Genomic DNA, 22,669 nt, shown 5'->3' with positions numbered 1-22,669 from the left:
TTGAACACTGTTAACAACGGATTCACTTGTTTTTAAGCTGTACTACACTTATCTATTTTGAAAAATAAATATAAATAAAACAACCATATTCAATCCACTGGCAGCATACTCTGCATAGAGAATAAAAAGGTCAGTGCTCATCAAGGTCACAAAGAAAATTAAAAAAGATTCTAATAGTCTATTAGATAATTGCTATGAGGGAACAGAGCAACAGATTTAATATTCCTCGCTGCCCACAGAATGATGAGGCTATTAAAGAGGAATGGTTTCTTTTGTAATTTCTCTGCAATAGACATTAATGTTTAAAAGGAAATGGCCTAACCTACCAGTGACAATATAAATTATTATTGTTGTTGTTATTTTTTGAGAGTGGAGGGAATAATATAAAGGACATAATATTTTTTTCACTTTTTTTTTTTTTTGGGCGGTGCTAGGGATTGAACTCATAGTCCCACACATCCTAGGCAAGTCTTCTATTATAAAGCTATACCTCCAGCTCCAAAAGAATACACATTTTGTTCCCATTTTTCTTGAGTTTATTCATGTCATAAGATGCTACAGTAGATCCCCATTATTTGCAGTTTTGTTTTATGGGGTTCTAGTTATCCATGGTCAACTATGGTCTGAAAATAATAAATGGATAATTCCAGAAATGAACGGTTCTAAGTTTTAAATTGTATACTGATTTGAGTAGCATAATAGCATGATTCAATCTCATGCTATCCTGCTCTGCCCGGTCCAAGGTGTGTTATCTATCTTGGTTAGCAGATTTGCTATCTTGGTGTTATAGTGCTTGTTTTCAAGTAACCCTTATTTTACTTAATAATGGCCTCAAAGCACAAGAGTAGTTATGCTGGCAGTTTGATTACAAGGTAATGTTATAATTATTCTATTTTATTATGTCTTTGTTAATCTCCAACTGTGCCTAATTTATAAATTAAACTTTTTCATAGGTATAAATCTATAGGGAAACCACAGTGGATGTAGAGTTTGGTCCTATCCATGGTTTTGGCATCCACCAGGAGTCTTGGAATATATTCTTCACGGACAAGGTGGGGAGACTACTGTGTATCATTGTTCTGAAGTACATCAACACCAGGCAGTAAGTTTTGGAATATATATATATATATATTTTTTTTTTTAACTTTTTTAGTTGTAGATGGACATGATAACTTTATTTTTTTATCTTTATGTGGTGCTGAGGACTGAATCCAGTGCCTCGTGTGCTAGGCAAGCACTCTACCATTGAGCTGCACCCCAGTCCAACATTCCCTTTTTTAAAATCATGTGATGCTGGCAATTAAGGTGCTAAAGTTAGTTAAAGTAATTTTTAGCTTCAATTATGATGAGAGAATTTTGAAAAGTAACTTTAGAAAAACAAGGTTAAACTTTCATTTTTACCTTTTCATATAATAATTCAGGATTAATTAATTCATAGTCATTAGCCAAGCAGACTACCTTAAATTTTCAATCTTAAATTTTGAAGGCCTCTGAGGAACTAGATAAAAAAATTATTCTAAGTAGAAGTAAAAAATGAAAAGAAAAAACGCTATGAAGAAATCTGGTTTTATATAACTGTTTTATAAATGTTCAAGTAGCATCATTTGAATAAAAATCTTTGACTACAAATTTTAGAAAGGAGAGAGAGAAGAAAATGTAAGTTTCAGTAGAGAAAAAATTATGGCAAACTAAATCTTTTTATTCCAAAGAATCACTGGTTTTGAATTCAGTAATAACATTCATAATCTCTAATAAAACTGATATTTTTTTTAAATAAAAGGCTATTTACCCCTCCTACTGCATATATAGTGGTCAGAGTCAGTTTCACAGTATGCAACCAAAAGAAACATGAAGTTTAAAATGTTTTGATTTTTGATATCTTTGCAGTTAGCCAAAATGAGATATCAATGAGATATTGTAATATAGGACAGAAGGAAGTGCTTGTTAGTTAAGAAATGTATTAATTGTATTACACAATATCATCCAGGTGAAGAATTTATTAAAAGTGAAAACAAAAATAGCATAAGCAAACAAGATGAAAATGTGTGGGGAAAACACAAAACTGAAGAGACTACCTTTTCAATAAAAACACCGTTTAATTATTTGTCATTAATGTTATATTGCAAGAGAGTGCAATAAACATAAGAACTGATAATATATGTTAAGTATCTAAATACATAATTCCCATATGTACTTCAAAATAGCCAAATGAGTGTTAAAAAGTGTTAATGAGAAAGTGAAATATTAAGTCTACACTGAAAATAAAGTCCACAAATCACCATGTAAGGAAAGGAAAAGGAGGAAGAGGAAATGATATTACAGAAAGAAATGCAGTTCTGTATCAATGGCAAGCGTATTTTTACCCCACTCAGTACCATGCATATTTTTGGTGCTGTGTTAGAACACAGTGATTGCGTATCAAGTTGGTTACAGTCAACAAACAAGACTAAGATATAAATATGTCGTTAATTTAGTAGGAAAGAAAAGCTACAACATGCAATCTTTTCAATTAAGTGTAGTGTACTAAATTATTTTTAAAGACACATATAAAACAGCACAAAAAGCATTGTATTTATTTCATATCCTAAGCATTTACTTGGGATTTTTTCCTCCAATAAAATTTTCCAATTTAAATATGGCATTGTGTTTTCTGAAAGGTACAAGTTAATTTTAAAGTAATTTATTACTTCCCCAAATCTTGAATATATTATTGAATTTAATCAGATTTAATTTTGTGGACCAAAGACAATAATACTTCTTATATTTTAAATTTTAAAGCTTTATGTTTGAGTGCTTAGTGACTGATAGTATGAAGAGTGAATTTATTTTGCTCACTTAACTGTTCACATTTTTTTCAAATATGATCACTATTGTTTGAGATTTAAACAAAACAAAAAAACCCAAAACCTCAACATGTAAAATCAATTGCTATGAAAAGTATTTCAACACAACATGTTCAACTCTTTATTCAGGCTTACTTGCAGTGAGCTCAGGATAATTAGGAATTATAGTCAACACAGTGTAAGTGAAATCTGTACTATCTGATCTATTGGTATCCAAAATTTTTACACTCAGGTAGAGTGTAAAAATGAAAAATACACATCTATCTATCTATCTATCTATCTATCTATCTATCTATCTCTAAAGATAACATATGTATTTATATATATATCTTTAGACATATTTATATATAAAAACTGATGTATTTCTTTTCTATCTACAAAACTTCTTTTGACTCAACTTTCATTATTCCCTCCAAATAAACTTACATGATGATTCCAACATTTAAAACATGAATTCTATTGAGAAATTATTTCCATAATGAAGGGGGTAGAGAACAAGGAAATTTTCATGAATTCACTTGCAAGAACTTGTAAACTTCTTAACAGTTAATATTTTGAAGGTACCGATAGTATAGAGAAGTCATTATTAAACTAGCTTTCACTACTAGTAATGGTAATATAATCCATTTCATTTATAAAAACAATCCTGATCAAAGTAGGTTGCTAAGAATATATCAAATGATGGCTTTGATAATTTGGAAATATATGTGAAATGGGTACTTTAATAAATGTTCACTATATGCTAAAACACCAAGGAAAGAGCTGCTCATAGTTGATTCTTATGAATTATCTTTCTTGTCTTAGCAATCTAGCTCAATGAGAATTATGAAATGGTCTACTGTCTTCAGTTATTTATTTTCAGAAATAAAAGATTTCATATACTCACCCCTTTATCTCCTCTTGTTTTAGAATTGAATTTTACTGTTTTTAAACGGGCTCTTTCTTTCTTCTCAACTCTGTCAAAATATAAAATGTTATTTATTTATTTAGGTGCTAGGGATTGAATTTAGGGACCTAAGCATGCTCTAGTATTGAGTTACACCCCAGCTCCCAGAATTTCTTTCTTTTTTTTTTTTTTTCCTTTTTCTTTTTGAGACAGGATCTTCTTCATATTGCCCAGGTTGGCTGGAACTTGCCATCCTCCTGCCTCAACCTCCCAAGTAGCTGGCATTATAACTAGAATAACATTTCACTAGAATGTTATTTTTTAAGTAAACCAAATGTATCTAGGAGTCTTACTAGAAATCAAAGATCTGATAGCTCTATTTTAGCATATTTTAATATGCTAAAATCTCTAGGAGTTCTCTAGATTTGCACACCAAAATTAATTAAAATTGTGGAAAAATGAAATATAGAGCCTATTTAATGAAATTCAAAAACACTGGTGGGATACCAAAATATAGTACATATGTGTAAACTTACACATGCGCTAAATTTCATAATTATATTTAAAATACTGTGAGACAACATTACTGAATTTAGCAATTTTTCAGATTTTCTTCCTCCTTTCTTCCTTGCTTCCTTTTCTTTCTTTCATTATTCAGGGGTGCTTGACCACTGAGCTACATCCTTGGCCCTTTTTATTTTGAGACAAGGTCTTGCTAAGTTGCCCAGGTTGGCTTTGAACTTGTGATCCTTCTGCCTCAGTCTTTGGAGTATTGGGATTACAGGTATGCGACACTGCTCCCGGCTGGTTTAGTCTTTTTAAGAAATATGTTATGTGCATGTATGATTATATCACAATGAATCACACTATTAAGTATAACTGTAAGGCAACAATAAAATGAAAAAAAATATTACATAGGACACAAATGTTACAAATTAAGCCTGAGAAAGCAAATGTGGCAAAACTTAACTGGTGAAGGTGTGTGGATGTTCACTGTACTATTCTTGCATTTTTTGCACTTTTCTGTAGCTCTGAAACTCAGAAAAGTAGGAAACATAAAAATTGTTTAATTTCAGTGATGTATATTTGCAAATATATGAAGTAACTAGTTACAGTGTAAAAAATAAGTTTTAAAATATTTTTTGAGGGATACAGAAGAACTGGTAACCTTCTTTCTTCCTGTAAGGTGAACAGGATTAGGAGGGAGCCTATTCAGCTTTTAGAATTTTGAGCCTTGTTCAAGTGTTTCCTATTCAAAAATATACAAGCAAATTACAAGTGTATAACAAAATTTAATGTAGATTCTAATATCAATATAATCTTGCAAAGCTTGATTTAAAATATGCTTTTATAAAAAAAATTTAAAAACATGCTTTTATAAATTCTCAGATTTTAACTTGCAATCATGCTAGCATACTGCAGAAAAACCTCTTCAAATAGCACATGAATAAATGTATTCTATTTTTTCTGTATCTAGCTGTATAGTTTTACAACAGGTAGAGCAGAACCTTGGCACTCATACACTTACAACTTAAGTTCTTTACTATTCCAGAGCAATCTTGAGGGTCCATGACATGCATAATTTATAGTATCTAAGTACTTACTGAGGGCACAACAAAATTACCATTTAGTGGGTAAGCATTTACCATTCAAAATGATTTTGTTTCTTAATCATTGTCTTGTTTAGTAAATAGTTGAGTGACTTAAAAGGTGTTCATTTGTAAATACTATCCCTGAAAGAAAGTCAAGAATTGCAGTAATTATAATTCTTAGAAGTAAAAAAGTCTAAGTAGGACACAGTTCAATTTAAGGAAAAATAAGTTTAGAATATATTCATGAATAAACAGCATAATTAGTTGTACTATCATACTATATTTTATGAGAGAAAAATTATACTCTATAATGCTACTCATGAATATGGGGACTGGAAGGGTCTCACGATATATCTCTTGGACTAATTCTTAATTTTCTTTACATCAAACATAGATTTTTCTCATTGGTTGCAGGCACATGTAGAGCCTCTGCAAGATATGAGGTTCCAAGGGATAAGAAAATTTTTAGGAACTCTGACCTTGACATTTAAGATGTGAAGTTTCTACTGACTCAAGAATGTAGGGTGGAGGCATTTTTGAATTTTAAGCAGAATTTATTCTATTTTAGGAAAAAGTTACACTAAGAGGTTGCACTGCTGAAAGAGGATTTGCCATCAAATATAAGATTACATAATAGTTGGATATTGCTAAGTATATGGATCTACCCAATAAGTTATAAACCCTAAAACCATAATTACGAATCTTGGAAATACTTAATACTGTTCTTGGGCTGGGGATGGGTATAGCTCAGTGGTAGAGCACTTGCCTACCATGTATGAGACCCTAGGTTTTATCTCCAGCACTACAAAACAGATTAACACTACTTTTTTGTACAAAATATATGAAGAGGTTTATAAATACTTACATAATTTGTCCATTTACCAATTATAGTGATTCCAAAAAAGTATAAATCCAACTTGATAAGGAAAAAACATGTTTATTACATAAACTTGACCTCAAATAAACTAACTAGCTTTAACAAACATTGCAAGTTTTGCTGGTTATATTAAAACTTTAAAAAGTCCTTAAAAAAGGTATTTTTGGGCAATGATTTGGATGAGTCACATTTCATATATAAATTATCTTGGAGGAATTATAAGCTGCCATTTTAATACTTTGCTCACAAAAGTAGAGATGCTCAACATTTCAGAGACCTTATAAGGGGTACTCTAAACTGTGATCATACTTTTTAGACAGTCTGTAAGTAATCACTTTTGCCACTAGATGGTAAGTATGCACTAATGAACCACAAAAATGAATGGCTAAAAATAAAGAGGAAAGACAGCACCAACAGGTGTAAATTAATCAAGAAAAAGAAGTGAAGAATACCACTAAATATTTCTTTAGAATTTGCATATTTTTCCATTAGTTAAATGTAAAGGAGGCAATGTACACAATCAAAAGCCTAAAAAATGTTTAAGTCCTATTACCACTTACATGGGAAAACTACAAACACTTTTAATTCTGTCTCCTTTCAATGGTATAGACACATGGCATAGTGACACAAAACATATTTATTTTGCTTTTAGCAATCAGTAAGAACTTTAAAGAGATTTCTGTTTGGGGGCATTGTATTTTCTAGTTATGCCATTGGTTACAATGTGAATAAAATTAAATGGTTGTGAAGGACAATACTGGAAAACAAAGAAAAAATTAACACTTCAATAAAAAATTTATTTTTTCAGTTGTCTTGGTGTTTTTAAATTTATTTTTAATTATGCATATTTAGGCACACAATTTGATTTGATAGACATACATTGTAAAATAATCACTACCATCAAGCTAATTAACAAATCTATTACTTAATTATCTTTTTTGGGTTGTTGTTGGTGGTAACCCACACTTAGGATCTACTGAGCAAAATTCAGGTAAACAGTATAGTATTGTTACCTATGGCTTACTATCCTATACTAGATTTACCATCCATATTAGATTTCTGTTTCTTGCATAACTGAAACTTTGTGTCTCTTGATCAACATTTTCCCATTTCTCCTTCCCCTAAAACCTTGTGACCACCACTCTAACGTCTGTCTTGAGTTTGGCTATTTAAGATTTCATATACAAATGAGATCATACAATATTTATCTTTATGTGTCTGGTTAATTTCACTTAGCATAATGTCTTCCAGGTCCATCCATACTATATGGTAAAAGAGACATAAATAAACAGCAATTATTTACGCCCTCATTTCAAGTGGTAAGAAAATGAACAAGTAAACAAACTTATATTTACCTGCGTTTACTGGGAATCACTCCAACCTCGTCACTTTCACCGTCCGGTGTAACCTGTCTGGCTTGCCACCACTCATCATCAGAAGCATTAATAACATGGAGGATATCTCCGAATTTGAAGTTCAGTCCCTGACTGGGAAGGCCACTGTCTTTAGTCTTGTCATAATCAAAAAGGGCTCTAGATTCAGAAGAAAAAATGTCCATAATTATTTGTAATAGTGGTATTAATCAATTTTAAATAAAACACAGGATTCTTAAAGCATATATAACTTGGATAATTAAACTACTATTATACTCTGGTAGGCAAGATAATGCCAAGTTCAATTATGCACTATGTACAAGACAATGAGAAAACAAATAGCAAATCAACTTGTTATGGAAATAGTTTATTAGATATATTACTTATTTCTTCCAATATTGTAGGACAAATATTTTTCTTTTTTTTAAAATATGACTTTCAGAAAATTAAAAACCAATATATGTGGTTCATATTATGTTCCTCTTGAACAGTGCTGGTACAGATGAAATAGCAGGTGCTTTGGGATCAGACTTGTGGGCTTGAGTGGTAGGTCCTCTACTTATTGGAGTTATATTGTTTCTGAATTCTTTGGTTTTTTTTTTTTGCGGTACTGGGGATCGAACTCAGGGCCTTGTGCTTACAAGGCAAACACTCTACCAGCTGAGCTACCTCTCCAGCCCTGGAGTTATATTGTTTCTGTGTTTTACTTTGGGCAGTTTATTTGACTCTCCTTAGGCTTTTCTTATTTATCAACAGGGTTAATCATACTATTTTGTAGGGCAGTTCTGTCAATTAAATCAAATTTGGTAAAATGTGTAGGAGAAATTTTAAAAATACTTCTGGAAGTGATGACACATGCTATTTGGGAGGCTAAGGCAGGAGAATTGCTTCAGCCAAGGAGTTTGGGGCCAGTCTGGAAAATGTAGTAAGATTCCATTTTATGACCAAACCAAACCAAACCAAACCAAAACCAAAACCAAAACCCAAAAATGCTGTAAAAGTAAAATCCAATGGCAACCCATATTGAATTCTAAAACAAAAGACAAATATAGGGTTTTTCTAAAATAATAAATAGAAAATAAACACTAAGAGATAATCTTCTCTTTACTTTGACTAGACACTTGAAAAAACAAATTCCCTGATAAATTTGATTCAATAGTTGTGAACTAAAAGAATAGATCAACATTGTGATTTTTCTATTACTCATTCCTTGCATTTGTTCACAAAACTAGAATGAACAGAATTTTCAGAGTCAATAGCAATAATGAAAACTACAGATGAATTTATCAGCTGCCAAATATTTTGGAAAAAATATTAATTTGCAATTGCAAAATGTTAAGAATATTGCAAATTTTGATAAAATATTGTGTCCTATCACTTGGTTAACTTGCATACAATAATCACCAAATTAAATTCTTAAATTCAAAAAAGTTCTTTTTAGAGTACAGGAAAGGGTTGAGCTGAGGCTGCACTCAGTGGTAGAGTGCTTGCCTTGGGTTCAATCCCCAGCACTGCAAAAACAGGCAAACAAACAAAGCAAAGAGTACAGAAAAGGATTCCAATAATTACATTTTTAATACTATTTATTCTATTCTTTTATTCTAATTTGGCAATTTAACATGAGGATACAAATCCTATTCTTTTTCACAATACCCAACTTTGTTTTAATTCCCCTGTGATGCTGGAGATTGAAACTAGAGTTTTGCATATTCTTGGCAAACATTCTGACACTGAGCCATAGCTACAGATTTTTAGGATACCCAATTTTTAGAAACCTTTCTCCTGAAGTAAAATCTCAAGAGAGGTAGAATTACATGATGTAATGAACGAACTGGCAAGTCATATTTTTCGAATATGTTCCTTGAAATCCTTTCAGGGCTACTGGTATGAAGGAAGTATGTGGAAATTAAAAGTGGGATGGCTTACTTTAACATATATGAAAATATTTACTTTAAAAAATTTTTAGTTGTAGATGGACACAATATCTTTATTTTATTTATTTATTTTTATGTGGTACTGAGGATTGAACCCAGAGGCTCACATGTGAAAGGTAAGCACTCTACCACTGGGCCACAACCCCAGCCCCCGTGAAAATATTTATTTTCCATAAGACAGAAAATAAAGTACCTTAACAGTTAAAGTCAAAAGACATTCAGAAAAAAGAAAATATTATTTCAACATTTTAATCAAAAATTCATCTTTTGAATCACAAAACAAATATATTACTGATGAATAATGGTCAAAAGAAACCATCCACAATCTCTGTTAGCTCTGTCTTTTGTTATACTTTATTCATTAAAAAAAGGAAATCCATAGAATATATGAGTTATTAATTTTAAGAGTATAATGAACACTTGTTAACCTACTAATGGACCTTTACCAATAATTCACTCACCAGTAATTTTTCCCTGATCTTGTTTCCTTTGGATCAAGAATTAATCATTATTAGAAAGTAACCATTGTTTTGAATACAGTATTCATTAATTTTCTTGATTTTTTTGTTGTTGTTGCTTTAATTTTATCACAGGTATGTCCCATTGTCTCAGATGTGGGACACATATAAATAATTAAGCAAATTAAGTAACAAATATACCATTTATGATAACTTTTGAAATAAATATTTTTAGAGTTCTATTCTTTTGAGAAAAGTAATGAATGAATGATTATAACATTTGAAAAGGACATATTTCATATATATGAAAAAATATAAAGGCTATATGAGCTCTAGATTATGATTTCTAATATATTTTAATGAACCTGTGCTTTGTTAAAATATTTACAGAACTGAAAACTTGGGGCTTACTGGGTTTAAACATTATACTGGTTTAGTTTGTTTTAGAGATTTATAAAAAGGTATCAACTGTACATACTCTTTTATAGCCTTGGTTTTTATTTTTATTTTTGAAGTCAAAGAATCACGAACCTCTGGTGAACTGTAGCAGACTGCCCACCTGTGTCTATTTCCTTTCTACCTTGAAACTCATTATAATAACAATGAAAAATAAAAACATAAGAGGAAAAAAGGAGATATTAACATATTTTTGGATAATAACCATGCGTAGCAGACTAAAAAAAAGCTATAACTAGGGTGACTGAAGGGATACAGAAACAAGATTTATCCCACAGGAACTTTAGACACACACACAGTATCCAGGTAAGCAGGGATAAGTTATACTGCTGGAAACAGAAGGTGGAAACTTTATATAGCCACTTAGACCTTCCAGGTCCCTTTTCCCATTTCCAGTCCTATTGAAGACCAGACGTTTAATCTCTAGAGAAAATGAATCTGAGAAATTAGATGCTCTGGAACTTGGAGGAGTGTAGGAAGGAGATAGATTGAAAACAAGTAAATGAACAGGAAATCCATATAATAAAAATGGAAATTCTAGCAACCTAGTTTGTACTGCTGGCAGGAGATTAAGGATTCGTTAGTTACTGCATGGCACAAAAGACAAGAATGACAAGAGGCAGGAGAGGGGAATGAAAGAGCCAATTTATTCCTCTCCCATTATCTTCCAGTTAAACCCACTAGTTTCATTCTCCATTCCTAAGAATGGAAAACAAGGATCACTGAATATTTAAAGAACACCTTACATATAAAAAACTAAAGAAAATAAGCTAACTAGAAAAAAGAATACAGAGGAAGCAGAGAATACTAGAAACAGAAAACTTCAGAGAAACATAGGAACAATCGATAATAAGAAAGCGCTCTTAGGAAACAGAGTAAGATATTACCCATTTCCCCTAACTCCTAAATTCTCTATTAAGGCAGAATAGAGTCATTTTCAGACATGCTAAGATGAGTCAAAAAAAAAAAAAAAAAAAATGGGTAAAAACCTCCCACCCAATCTTTTCTCAGGAGTTTACTAGAGGATGGCTTTGGCAAAATAAAAGGAAACCAAGAAAGAAGAAAATGTGACACTTAGGAAATAGATCCTGGATCCTGGTACAGTAGAGAGCCAAAGGGAATGGGATAATGCAAAGGGAAGTCCTATCTGAGAGTATACAGCCCATCTACAAAGCAACTAATCTAGACTGGAGCACAAAAATGCAAAGAAAGTACCTGATTAAAACCATTTGTGTGTCGATATGTTGTACAAAACTGTAGAGGGCTTACCTAGTCACATGACTCAATACTATTAATTTCATTGACAGTGATAGGGATGTATGGGTGATAAAGGATGAGGGAGAATGAACGGTTTGGTATGGGAATGCAGTGGCAGTAAATTCATAATGTTTAAAGTAGCAAACAGCAATATAAACATGTTATTTAGAAATTAAGAGGTAAAGGCAAGGGAGTTTGCTAGGAAAATGGAAGATAACTGTTTTAAGAGGATGAAAGTAGAATCTGGTGAAAGGTGACCATTACTTTTCATATAAGGCTTTTGATAATATCAAACTTTAAAATCAGAACGTTACATCTTTAAAAAATAAAAATGGCCAGGTATGGTGGTGCAAGCCTATAATCCCAGTGGTTCAGGAGGCTGAGACATGAGGATCACAAGTTTAAAGCCAGCTTCAGCAACTTAGCAAGACCCTGTCTCAAAATAAAAAGTAAAAAGGGCTGGGGGTGTGGCTTGGTGTTAAGTACTCCTGGGTTCAATCTCTGGTACAAAAAAATTTTAAAAAAATTATTCATTAAAGGTACCCAAACAACATTTAATAATTATGCAAAAATTAATAAATACTGATAAGAAAAAAAATACTTTTAATGACTTCAGAACAGAAGAGTTTAATAAGTATTTCGAGAACTGGAGGGAGAGAAAAGTAGGTTACTTCAGATTCTCATGTCATTGGCAGAGTAGAAGGAATGAAAGGGGGTAGGAATAGAACAAAAATAAAGACAGTAAAAAACTTTTCCTTTTATTATGTATCATAAAATTATTTGAGAGAAAAATCATATGTAGACAAGTAAAGGTTACATACTTATGTGTATAAATATCTAACATATAACAACGTAAACAGGATATATCTCTATTTATGTAACATAATACAATCTCCCAGCAAAGATAAATAATACTATTAGGAATAGGCCCCCCAATGGGATCAGGAGAAATGAGAGAGTAATGAATAAATAATGGTTCAGATTATTTGTAGTGTTTAGCTAACATTAAAATAATAATATAATAATATTCTCAGTAAAAACTCTACTAAAAAACAGTATAAAATATAAAAAGATGGGAATTCTTTTTTAAGTCAATGAAAGGGAAGTTTATATACTAATAGTATATATTTGATATTATATATTGCTACATTAATCACGTCATAGAAAAATAACGTGTTTGTAGTCTTAGAACTATTTAAAAATATATAGAAATTTTCTGAATATGTATTTTTTACTGGGGCTACTCATATTTTAAGCTATGTATATTATTTTTTGTATTGGGGATTAAACCCAGGTTTACCACTGAGCTAAAGCCCCAAATTCCCAGCTGTTTAAATTCTGTGACAGGTTCTAAGTTACAGAGGCTGGTCTCAAAATTGTGATCCTACTGTCTCAGTTTCCCCAGTAGCAGGGAAAACAGGTCTGTACTATCACCCCTGGCCCTTCTTATTTTCATTTGCTCTCTTTACTATTACAGATATTGCCAAGGTAATTATATATTACTCAAATGGAAAATATCCTTTTATAAAAGGATACAAGTAAATCTAAGTGTGGGATGATATATGTCAGGCTTGCATTCACTCCTAAAACACCAATCTAAAAATATTTCTAGTCCACATATATCTTGTCTTTATCATACCATGATTATTCAAGGGGTTACGTAACTTCCAGTAATAAAATTATAATAATATTCTAACTTTTGATAGATACACTGTCAGAAAATCAATCATTAACATTTCACTAACTTGCAATATATTTTTCTATAGTAAAACTACATAAGTCAGTGGAAAATGCTGAAAGAATTTGCATACATAAAGACTGCAATAATTACAAGTGAAATATTTACCTGACATAGAGGGATCGCTTCTGGCTAGTTCGTAGAGAACCTGACCCTGAACTAATACTACTATTCATCATCTGCTCCCGTAAGTCGTGAATTTTAGCTTCAAAACGACTGTACTCTGATGGAAGAAAAGAGAAATCAATTTTATTTTATAGTCTCAAAAATAAGTCACCTAAAGCTAAAGTGCTAAATACTTAAAATTGATTTTTAAAAATAAATTGTTTCAAAATCAATTAAATGTGGTCAGAATTTAAAATAGTAACATATATAAGATTTTGTTCAATGTGAAAACTTAAAAAATTACGAGCTTCTTAATGTATCATAAATTAGAATTATTTTAGAATTTTCCATCATATAACATTTAATCAATAAGGCAATTCCATGAATCAAACAGCCCTAGCAATCTTACATTACTATCTAAATTAAGTGCAAATGTTAAAAACTAAAATAATTAATGAACTAGATGTTTTGATTACTAACATTTATCCCTTGAGAGAATCAGGTAATCTTATATTCTTAAACAGAACTTGTGTAGGATCAATAATAAAAATATGCTTTAACAAAATGATAAATTTTAACTTGTAATAATTTATAAATTGTTGAATGTCAAAATAAGATACAAAAGGAATCTGAAATAACATTTTTATTTAATATATTTTTATATAAAAGCAAGAATGACTTTGAAAATGGACTATTTTTAACTATATTATACATTAAAAACTACTAAATCTTTAACAAAACTTCTAGCATTTTTTCAAACTTTGTAATTACAAAGTTATACACATTTATGTCTTTTCCTCTATAATAAATTCTTTTACTACTATGTCATATCAAATATGATTTTCTTATCAACTTAGCCTTAGAGCAAACAATTTGCTTGTGAGTCATATAGCTTAAGAAGACAGAGTAAACACAAATATTGCTGAGTACTCTTCCTTTCACCATTGTCATATCAAGTTTTTTTATGGATATAATAACAGACAACAAATTATCAAAAACTCACATTAATATATAATAAAAAAATCCACTATCCTTAAATATATAATAAAAATTTATATAAAACATTAGTAGACTAGACTGATAAGTATAAGGTACCCACTATAATTTAATAATTATCATGGCAAATCTTTTTTATGTATAGACACAGCTAAGATATGGATAGGTTGATTAATGAAGAGATATGAATTAAAGGACATCATAAGTTTAATACTGGATCTTCTGATTAAAAATTAGGACTATGGGATTTTTAAATTAACCCTTTCTTATCTTACATTTGTATATGCTTTTCTATCAAAGGATATGAATCCTGGTTCTCAAGTTACTGGGGGATAACAGAATTAAGAGTACTGAACAATGGACTTGTTTTATCCTGTATCACATTTCACAATAGTGAATATGAATGCTACCACCATGATAGGATTTACTGAAAACTCTCTTCCTTAGATTTTTATCCTTCGAGTATAAAGGGATATGTTTGTGTTTTGCCCCCTCTCTCCTCTGCACCAGAGGCTCACAGTCACTGAGCTACATCCCTTGCCATTTTTATTTTTTATTTTGAGACAAAGTCTTACAAAGTTGCCCAGGCTGGCCCTGGACTTGTGATCCTCCTGCCTCAGTCTCCTGAACAGCTGCACCACCATGCCTGGTTGAATTACTGTTTTAAAGTCACTTGGAATAATTCCTCCTTGGGTGTTAATGTTGCCAAGTGGACACATATTTAAGATCATTTGTTTCTTTTTACTTTAAACTTCAATTTTTAGGGGTTTTTAAATTTTTTTGTTCTTGTAAGTAGGGAAAATAAGTCAAAAGTCAAATTTTTAAAGCAAGAAGAACATTAAAAAGGAAGTCCAGCCTCTATCCTTTTCTCATCCTATTCTGTCTCAGTCCTGAAGAAAGGTTTATTCTGGGCTGGGATGTAGCTCAGTGGCAAAGCGTTTGCCTCACATTCACAAAGCCCTGGATTTGAACCCCACTGTTCCAAAACAGATAAAAAAAAAAAAAAAAAGAACCTCACCAAAAAAACCCCCAAAACAAACAAATATATATATATATATACACACACATATATATATATATATATAAAATGTTTGTATATAAAGGCTTATTCTTCCATTTTTAACAATATAAGCATATCCATGCATCCCTGCAAAAACATTTATCTTTATTCTGTATTTTTATATGTATATGATATATAATTATATATATGAATACATGAAAACATCTTTCCTTCCTTTTTCCTTCCTGTGGTATTGGGAGTTGAACCCAGGACTTTGCACAAGGTAGGCAGAAGCTCTACCACTGAGCTATACTCCCACCCCTATCATCTTATCTCTTTAAATGGTAACTTATAGATTTCTCCTGTTTTTTATTTTCCACTTAATTGTAAGTCATATATGCAGATGTTTCTCACTTTTTTTAACCACTAGTGTTTTTGTTTGCTTCATTAGCAAATCTAAAAATTGTTTTAATAATTAAGTTGACTTTTTAAAATTTATTTTTAATTGTAGATAGAAACAATGTCTTTATTTCATTTATTCATGTGGTGCTGAGGATTGAATCCAGTGCCCCACGCATGCAAGGCAAGTGCTCTACCACCAAGCCACAACCCCAGCCCTTGAGTTGACTTTTGATATGTTTATCCCAGTTTTATTCTTCTGATTTGGTTTATATATGTGTGTTTGTGTGTATGTGTGAATGTTGAACCTTTACAAAATAATGGTGACATTTTCCAAAAATGCCTGCATTCCACATACTCTTATACAACGCAACTTTCATTTCTTCATCGAAAGGAGGAGTCTTAATTCCCTTCTGTTTGAATCTGGGCTTTTTTCTGACTGGTGATGATCCTATATGATTTTCACACAGGTTGGATTAAAACAGGCCATGATGCTTTTGCTTGCTTATTTTGGGATACTTATCCTGGGGAAAGCCAGACACTATGTAACAGGTCCTACTACTCTATAATAACCACACTGCAGATCAGATGATGGTTCTCTGAGCCCAAACTTCCAGCCAGGTACGACCAAGGCCTAAGATAATGTGAGTTAAGCCACAATGGATCCTCCAAAGCAGCTCATCCACCCTCTGAGTCCTACATTCCATTAAGAGAGCTCAGTAGATGCTGCAAAGAATAGAAAAACCTTCCAGTCCTACCTAAATTCTTAATATACAGAATTCTTAGGATGTTTGTTTTAATACATTAAGTTTTAGGGAAGTTTGTCATGAAATAGTAGTAATAGGAATACAGTCTCACTGCATGGTCAGTTGATTTGTTAGAAGCAGGAGAGAGAGAATGAGAAAGAATAGAGAAATACGTAGGTTTGTCCTTTTTTTTCTTTTTGTGGTGCTGATATCAAGCTATCAAACCCAGGGCCCCAAGCATGCTGGGCAAGGGCTTTACCACTGAGCTATACCTTTACTCTTGCTTGTCTTTTTGTCCTCTACTATAAGCAATCTTCTCAGATCTGATTGAAATATTATCCTTTTATAACCAGTTAAAAACTTTAAAACAACTAGAAAGTTTATTCCATTTCCATATGATCTTCAAATCCTCCCATTTTCTGATAACTGTATCTTATCCAAATTGTCAGCAATTAAAGACTTTTAATGTTCCACACACTCTTCCTCATATCTGTCTTAATGCCAACACCAGTCCTTACATCAGTCTCTCTCTTATCACTTTGGATGCCTGAAGATTGTTCTCTCTCCACAGCAAGTATTTATACAAACAATATCACCCTAATTTTTTGTTGATGTGTTTGAATAGTCTTTATACATGAAAGTATGTTTGATTCTATTTCTTTGATTGTTTATGTTTCTCCATTATCTCCTATAATAGCCTTCTGATGAAATTGTGCTGACAATACTTTTCTTTCCTTTAAGAAGGGCTTCATTGGGCTGGGGGTGGGTTGTGTAACTTAAGTGTAGAGGATTTGTGCGAAGAGCTGGGTTTAGTCCTTGGTACCACCAAAGGGGTTGAGGGAGTTTTTCCTGAGGAGTGGAGATAGAATTCCACTGTTTTTTTCTTTAAACATTTTTGTAATATTTCCAATAATGGTTATCATCTTAGGTACATGGAATGTGCTTTCTGACAGGCATTAAAATTTTTTATTAAAAAGTTCTGTATTGTTTTTTTCCCACTGTACTTCTATTAAGTTCATATTGAATAATCTGTTGAACTTCATATCTGCCATTTCCAACTTATTTTTTAAATTAACATATATTTTTTATAGATTGAAGCAATCACAAACTTCATTTTCCTGAATCATTTGACAGTAACTTGCTTCTTTCATGTTTCATCACCCTTCATACTTCTACAAAAACATTACTGTCAGGCAAGAAACATTAACATTCCAATAAAGTGTCACCAGTAATGTCCTTTATATTAGAAGGATTCAGTTCAAATTCATGAATTGCTTTTAGTTGTCATGTCTTTTAAGTCTTTCAGTTGGAACAGTGTCTCAGGTTTTTCTCGACTTTGTGATGTTGATATTGATAAGGATTATAGGTCTATTATGTTATAGTACATCTCTCAATTTGGGCTTTTCTGATGTTTCTAAATGATTATATTGTGGTTATACAACTTTGGCAGGAATATCACAGAAGAGTATGTTCTTCCCAATGCACCCTATCAAGTGGTAAATAATTTTGATTTGTTCCAGTACTAATTTTGATCACTTTTATTGTCTGAGATTACTTGATGAAGATTTGTTTGCCAATTTTTTTCTGCTGGAAAATGAATTTTCCATTTGTAAATAAATTACTGAAACTTGTACATTTCTCTGGTCTCATCACACTTTCAATTAATTAATTTATATTGATAAGGACTCAAGATTACCTAATTTATTCAGTTTGGCATTATTATCAATTTGATGCTGAAATTGTTCCTGATTTGGACAGTGGGAGTTCTTAAGTTTAATTTTGTATCCTTTTGATGGCTCCTCATTTCTTGAATATTTCCTTGCTTTTTGGCACAAGATATTACAGAATAAACTGGTATTTTCCCTGCCTGAGCCCTGAAACCCAGCACTGATCATTTGTCCAAAAAGCCTTGGTAATTTTAGTGGGGAATAATATTTGGAAAGCAAGGTCTGGATGTTAGGTATCCTCATTGCTATTGGGGGGCACTGAGCCCAGGCCCCTCTCAGTGAGCAGAGCTAGGAGGAAATACACATGCATATGCATATATGCACATACACATACATTTAGATCAATATTTATGTTTAAATCTATATAACTGAAGAGTATGAGTTTGTCCCAATTTCTTCAATTCTAATCAGACATTACAGGATTTACATTTTCTTCCTTTCCACATGGATAAATCTCTTCTCCAGCAGTGAAAATAATAGGTAACAGTGACTTAATATATAAACTCATTTGATAAATCTCTCTTTATATAACCAAACTTCTACCCCACCACTAACCACGTTCCTGGGCTCTGACTACTCTTATATGTGCCCTCCTCACTCTGCTCAGGCTCCAATTGCTCAAATCAGGACATCACCCACATGGAAGCCCTCATCCTCATGGTTAAGTCCAATGGACCACCAAAGCTCTCCTTAATGTCCTTAGTCCTGAACTGCAGATAACTATTTTGCTCTGTTTCACCTAATGGCTTTAAGAACAAACTGATCAGGAGGTAGAAGGATAAGATCTCCTTTTCTGATTTAAAAAAAAAAAAAAAGAGCATATTTTAAAAGTACTTCCTTAAGGAAATACAGTGTGTCTTCCAGTTAAATTTAGTTTTTAAATGTTTTTCTTTATTTCTAACTTTGAGTTCTATCAACTTACTAATATTCTTTCACATATGCCATCACTTTAACTTATTTTGAAATGTTCATTTCATTTGTTTTAAGGGAATGTATTTCTGGTACACTTTTATTGCTTGTAGAGACATTATTCTGATCCTTTTCATTTTTAAACATGTTTTCATGGGATTCTACCTTGACCTACTGTTCATTTTTATTTGAATTTAGTTTTTCTCAACTTTTAGATAGGAGTGATAGGTCAAGACAGGTTTTCTAATAGCTGAGGTACTCTAGAGCCCCCTCTTTTTTTCTGACAAGCATTCAAAGATATAATCTTCGTGACATTTTCCTGGCATTGTACTTTACTTCATTAATCTGGACCTTCTATTTCCCTTTACCCTATTATCCCTATGCTATTTTATTTGGATTTTTTCCCCAGCAGTTCTTCCGTAGTTGGGGCTTTGAACTTAAAGGGAGCTATAATTGGCTAATTGTGTCATGGAACCCAGACTGCTCCAGCCCCTTCACATCTATTTACAGATCCATTGCACTCAAAATGTAGACTGTGAAAAAAAAAAAATTGTAGATTGTGCAAAAATCCTCACAACTGTTCTCAAATTTTCTACTGCATCTCTAGTAAGTACTGGTTGGTTTGGGGCTTCTCCTGTTGTTTCCCCTCTACAGAAGCTCATGTCATAAGTTCTTCTAGCTGTTAATAGCTTGTACACATTTGCTTGTATTTTGGGATCCATGGGATACTTTTCTTATCTACTTTTGTTGTGGATTTGGTAATAAACATTGGTTTTGTTACCCCAGTTTTTTGGCTGGGGTGAGGCAGGGGAGTTCTGGGCAATTCAGCTTTAAATCTGTGATTTCGTTTGCATTTTCTATTAGTCACATTTGTTTTATGTTTCTATTATCTTCATGAGTATCCTAGAGAACAATTAGGAAGTGGTGAGTTTGAGTTTTCAATATTTATTACCTTTTTTTTAATAAGCAAGGCAACTGAACTTAGTATTTTTATTTATTTATTTATTTATTTTTAATGTGATGCTGGGATCGAACCTAGTGCTTCACATGTGCTAGGCAAGCACTCTACCAATGAGCTACAACCCCAGACCTTACCTTTGTTTTTAATATTTTAAATATAACTTATTTGTACATCTAAAATAATTTTATTTTAAATGATGCACTATGTTTAACAACTAGATTGTAAAATTTCTGAAAATCCAATGGCTGGGTCTTATAAGCTAATACACTACAGAGTTTGGGAAAAAAGTGACTTTGATGTTTCCTGAGCTCCGAGTTCCCAGTTTCCCTTTGCTTTTGGTTTTTAATTCCTTCCTGCCTTAAAAGCTCTTCAATATTTAATAAGACATTCCTTATATTTTACATAAATAGCATTATTAGTTGTTTTCAGTAATTTTGTAAATCTGATCAGTGGATGTCTTGGTAATTTTTAGATTTTAGAAATTTTAAAAATTTCTGTAAAAAGAATACATTACTTTTTATATTGAGACAGGAAAAAGTCTGTCCTAAGAAATAACTAAGTTATTATGAAGCATTTAAAATAAAGTCTCAGATACTAAAAATTTAAGATACTGGAGAACTAATCAATTCCTGATAATTTCTTAAATTTGTGACATTCTGTTTATTCAGATTTTTGTATTTACAGTCCTTACCTACTAACAATTCTTCATAACATTTGTCTGTATGTTCAAAATACACTTCAAACCCTCTTGAATGTTACTTTTCCTTTAAACTTCCTATTTCATTTACTTAAGAACCCTTTTTCTTTTGTTTCAATTAGTTTATACTTGAAGTTATCAATTTCCACCCTTTACTCGCCCTGTGTATGTATTTTCATATTTTACTCTGGGAGAAGAGTTTTCCTTTTCAGTTAATTTATTTGCATCCCTCTCCTAGAAATTACATCAAAATTCATCTCAGGAAGACCACCACTAGGAAAGAACTATAATATTACAGAGGAGATTGTCTCCACATAGCATTTCAGAAATTCTTGTACCAAACAATATTTGTCATGCAACATGTTAGGGAGTTTCTGAAATGCTGAATGTAAGTTAAACATGTGCATGCTTATCTAAGGAGAGATGTTTAATAGCCATTTCCCCCCACTTTATTCTGCTTTTCAACTTTATTTCACTCCTGCATTAAAGGGGGGGGGGAGTGGAGGAGGGTCTCTTCTAAATATGCAATCCCTAATATGAAAATAAAAACTCATTTATACTTTCTAATGAAACTTTATAGTGAAATATATTAAACATAAAACTTGAAAGCAGTAACTTTCAGAGAATAGATACTGTGATTGTTTTAAAGAAGAAAAAGGGGAAATTTTTGAGTAAGAAGGTAAGTTAGAATGAAAGGATAAAACTGTTACAAGTAGGTAGACAGACCTGTGCAAGGGGATAAAGGGAGGGGAAATAGGGCTCATTCCACTTTTGGTGATGGAGAAACCTGTCCATAAACCACCTCCTTCATGGTAAAATATGACCCTTCTTAAAATTAGTAAGAACTCAGTATAAGCAGCTTAAGGGACATTCTAAGTTTGGAGCATGCACTAAGCACTGAGGCACTGTCCTTTGACTGACACAGGGTTCACTGCAATATATAATACACTGTGTTTTGTTTTTAAATGTATTTTTTTTTTTTTAGTTGCAGGTAGACATAATACTTTTATTTTATTTTTGTGTGTGGTTCTGAGGATTAAACCCAGGGCCTCATGCATTCTAGGTGAGCGCTCAACCACTAAGCCACAATCCTAGTCATACATTGTGGTTTTGACACCACTCCCCACAATGGGTTTCACTTAGGTACTGATGGGAGATCTTCCAACTTGGTGAAAGTGGCACAGGTTCGCTAAAGCATGGAAGGGAAACAGTAGTAACTGCTCCAAATACATAAAAAGATGAAGAGGGGGTTTTACAGACCAAGTAACAAAATCTGCCATATGAAAAACCCCAGGCCACCACCTCTCTTGGGATAGCCACTCATGTTCTTGGGAGTGTGCTTTTGCTTTGCTAAATATATCCTTTATGCTCATCCTATTGGTGTCTCCACTGAAATCTTTCTTTCTTAAAGAGAGAAACAGAGGAACCCATTGCCTAGTAACATAATGACATAGGAAGGAAACTGGGAACATAGGAAAGTAAAATAAAATTAATTATGAACATGCTACTGAAAATCACTACACAAGATGACAAATATTTGCAAAGAAGTGCCACTGTGCCTTTGCAACTTCCCCAAATAGTTTCTACTCCTTCTCTCTCTAGTTGGTATCAGAAGTAATAATGGAAATGAAATCAGACTGGAGGGCTGTAACTCCACTTTAAATTAAAGCTTTGAAACACAGACAAGTGTTGTGGCCAAATCTCTCACCTTTCCC

General features: G+C 32.2%; 1 protein-coding gene across 17 annotated transcripts in view; it reads right to left on the bottom strand.

Annotated features, from left to right (window-relative positions):
* The window catches only part of Dlg1 (discs large MAGUK scaffold protein 1), a 261,124-nt gene that overhangs the window by 40,839 nt on the left and 197,616 nt on the right, over positions 1-22,669 (bottom strand). For all 17 annotated transcript variants that reach the window (XM_047563705.1, XM_047563703.1, XM_047563711.1 and 14 more), the window contains 3 exons: positions 13,523-13,637; positions 7,554-7,730; positions 3,730-3,799 (listed from right to left, as the gene is read on the bottom strand). In XM_047563705.1, coding sequence (XP_047419661.1) covers positions 3,730-3,799; positions 7,554-7,730; positions 13,523-13,637 — 362 coding nt within the window. The remainder of the gene's footprint in view (positions 1-3,729; positions 3,800-7,553; positions 7,731-13,522; positions 13,638-22,669) is intronic.

The sequence above is a fragment of the Sciurus carolinensis genome, chromosome 9 (genome assembly GCF_902686445.1).
Source record: "Sciurus carolinensis chromosome 9, mSciCar1.2, whole genome shotgun sequence".
In the NCBI taxonomy this organism is placed as follows: Eukaryota; Metazoa; Chordata; class Mammalia; order Rodentia; family Sciuridae; genus Sciurus; species Sciurus carolinensis.
Note: the sequence above shows the minus strand (reverse complement) of the source record. Positions and strands in the feature narration are given on the sequence as shown.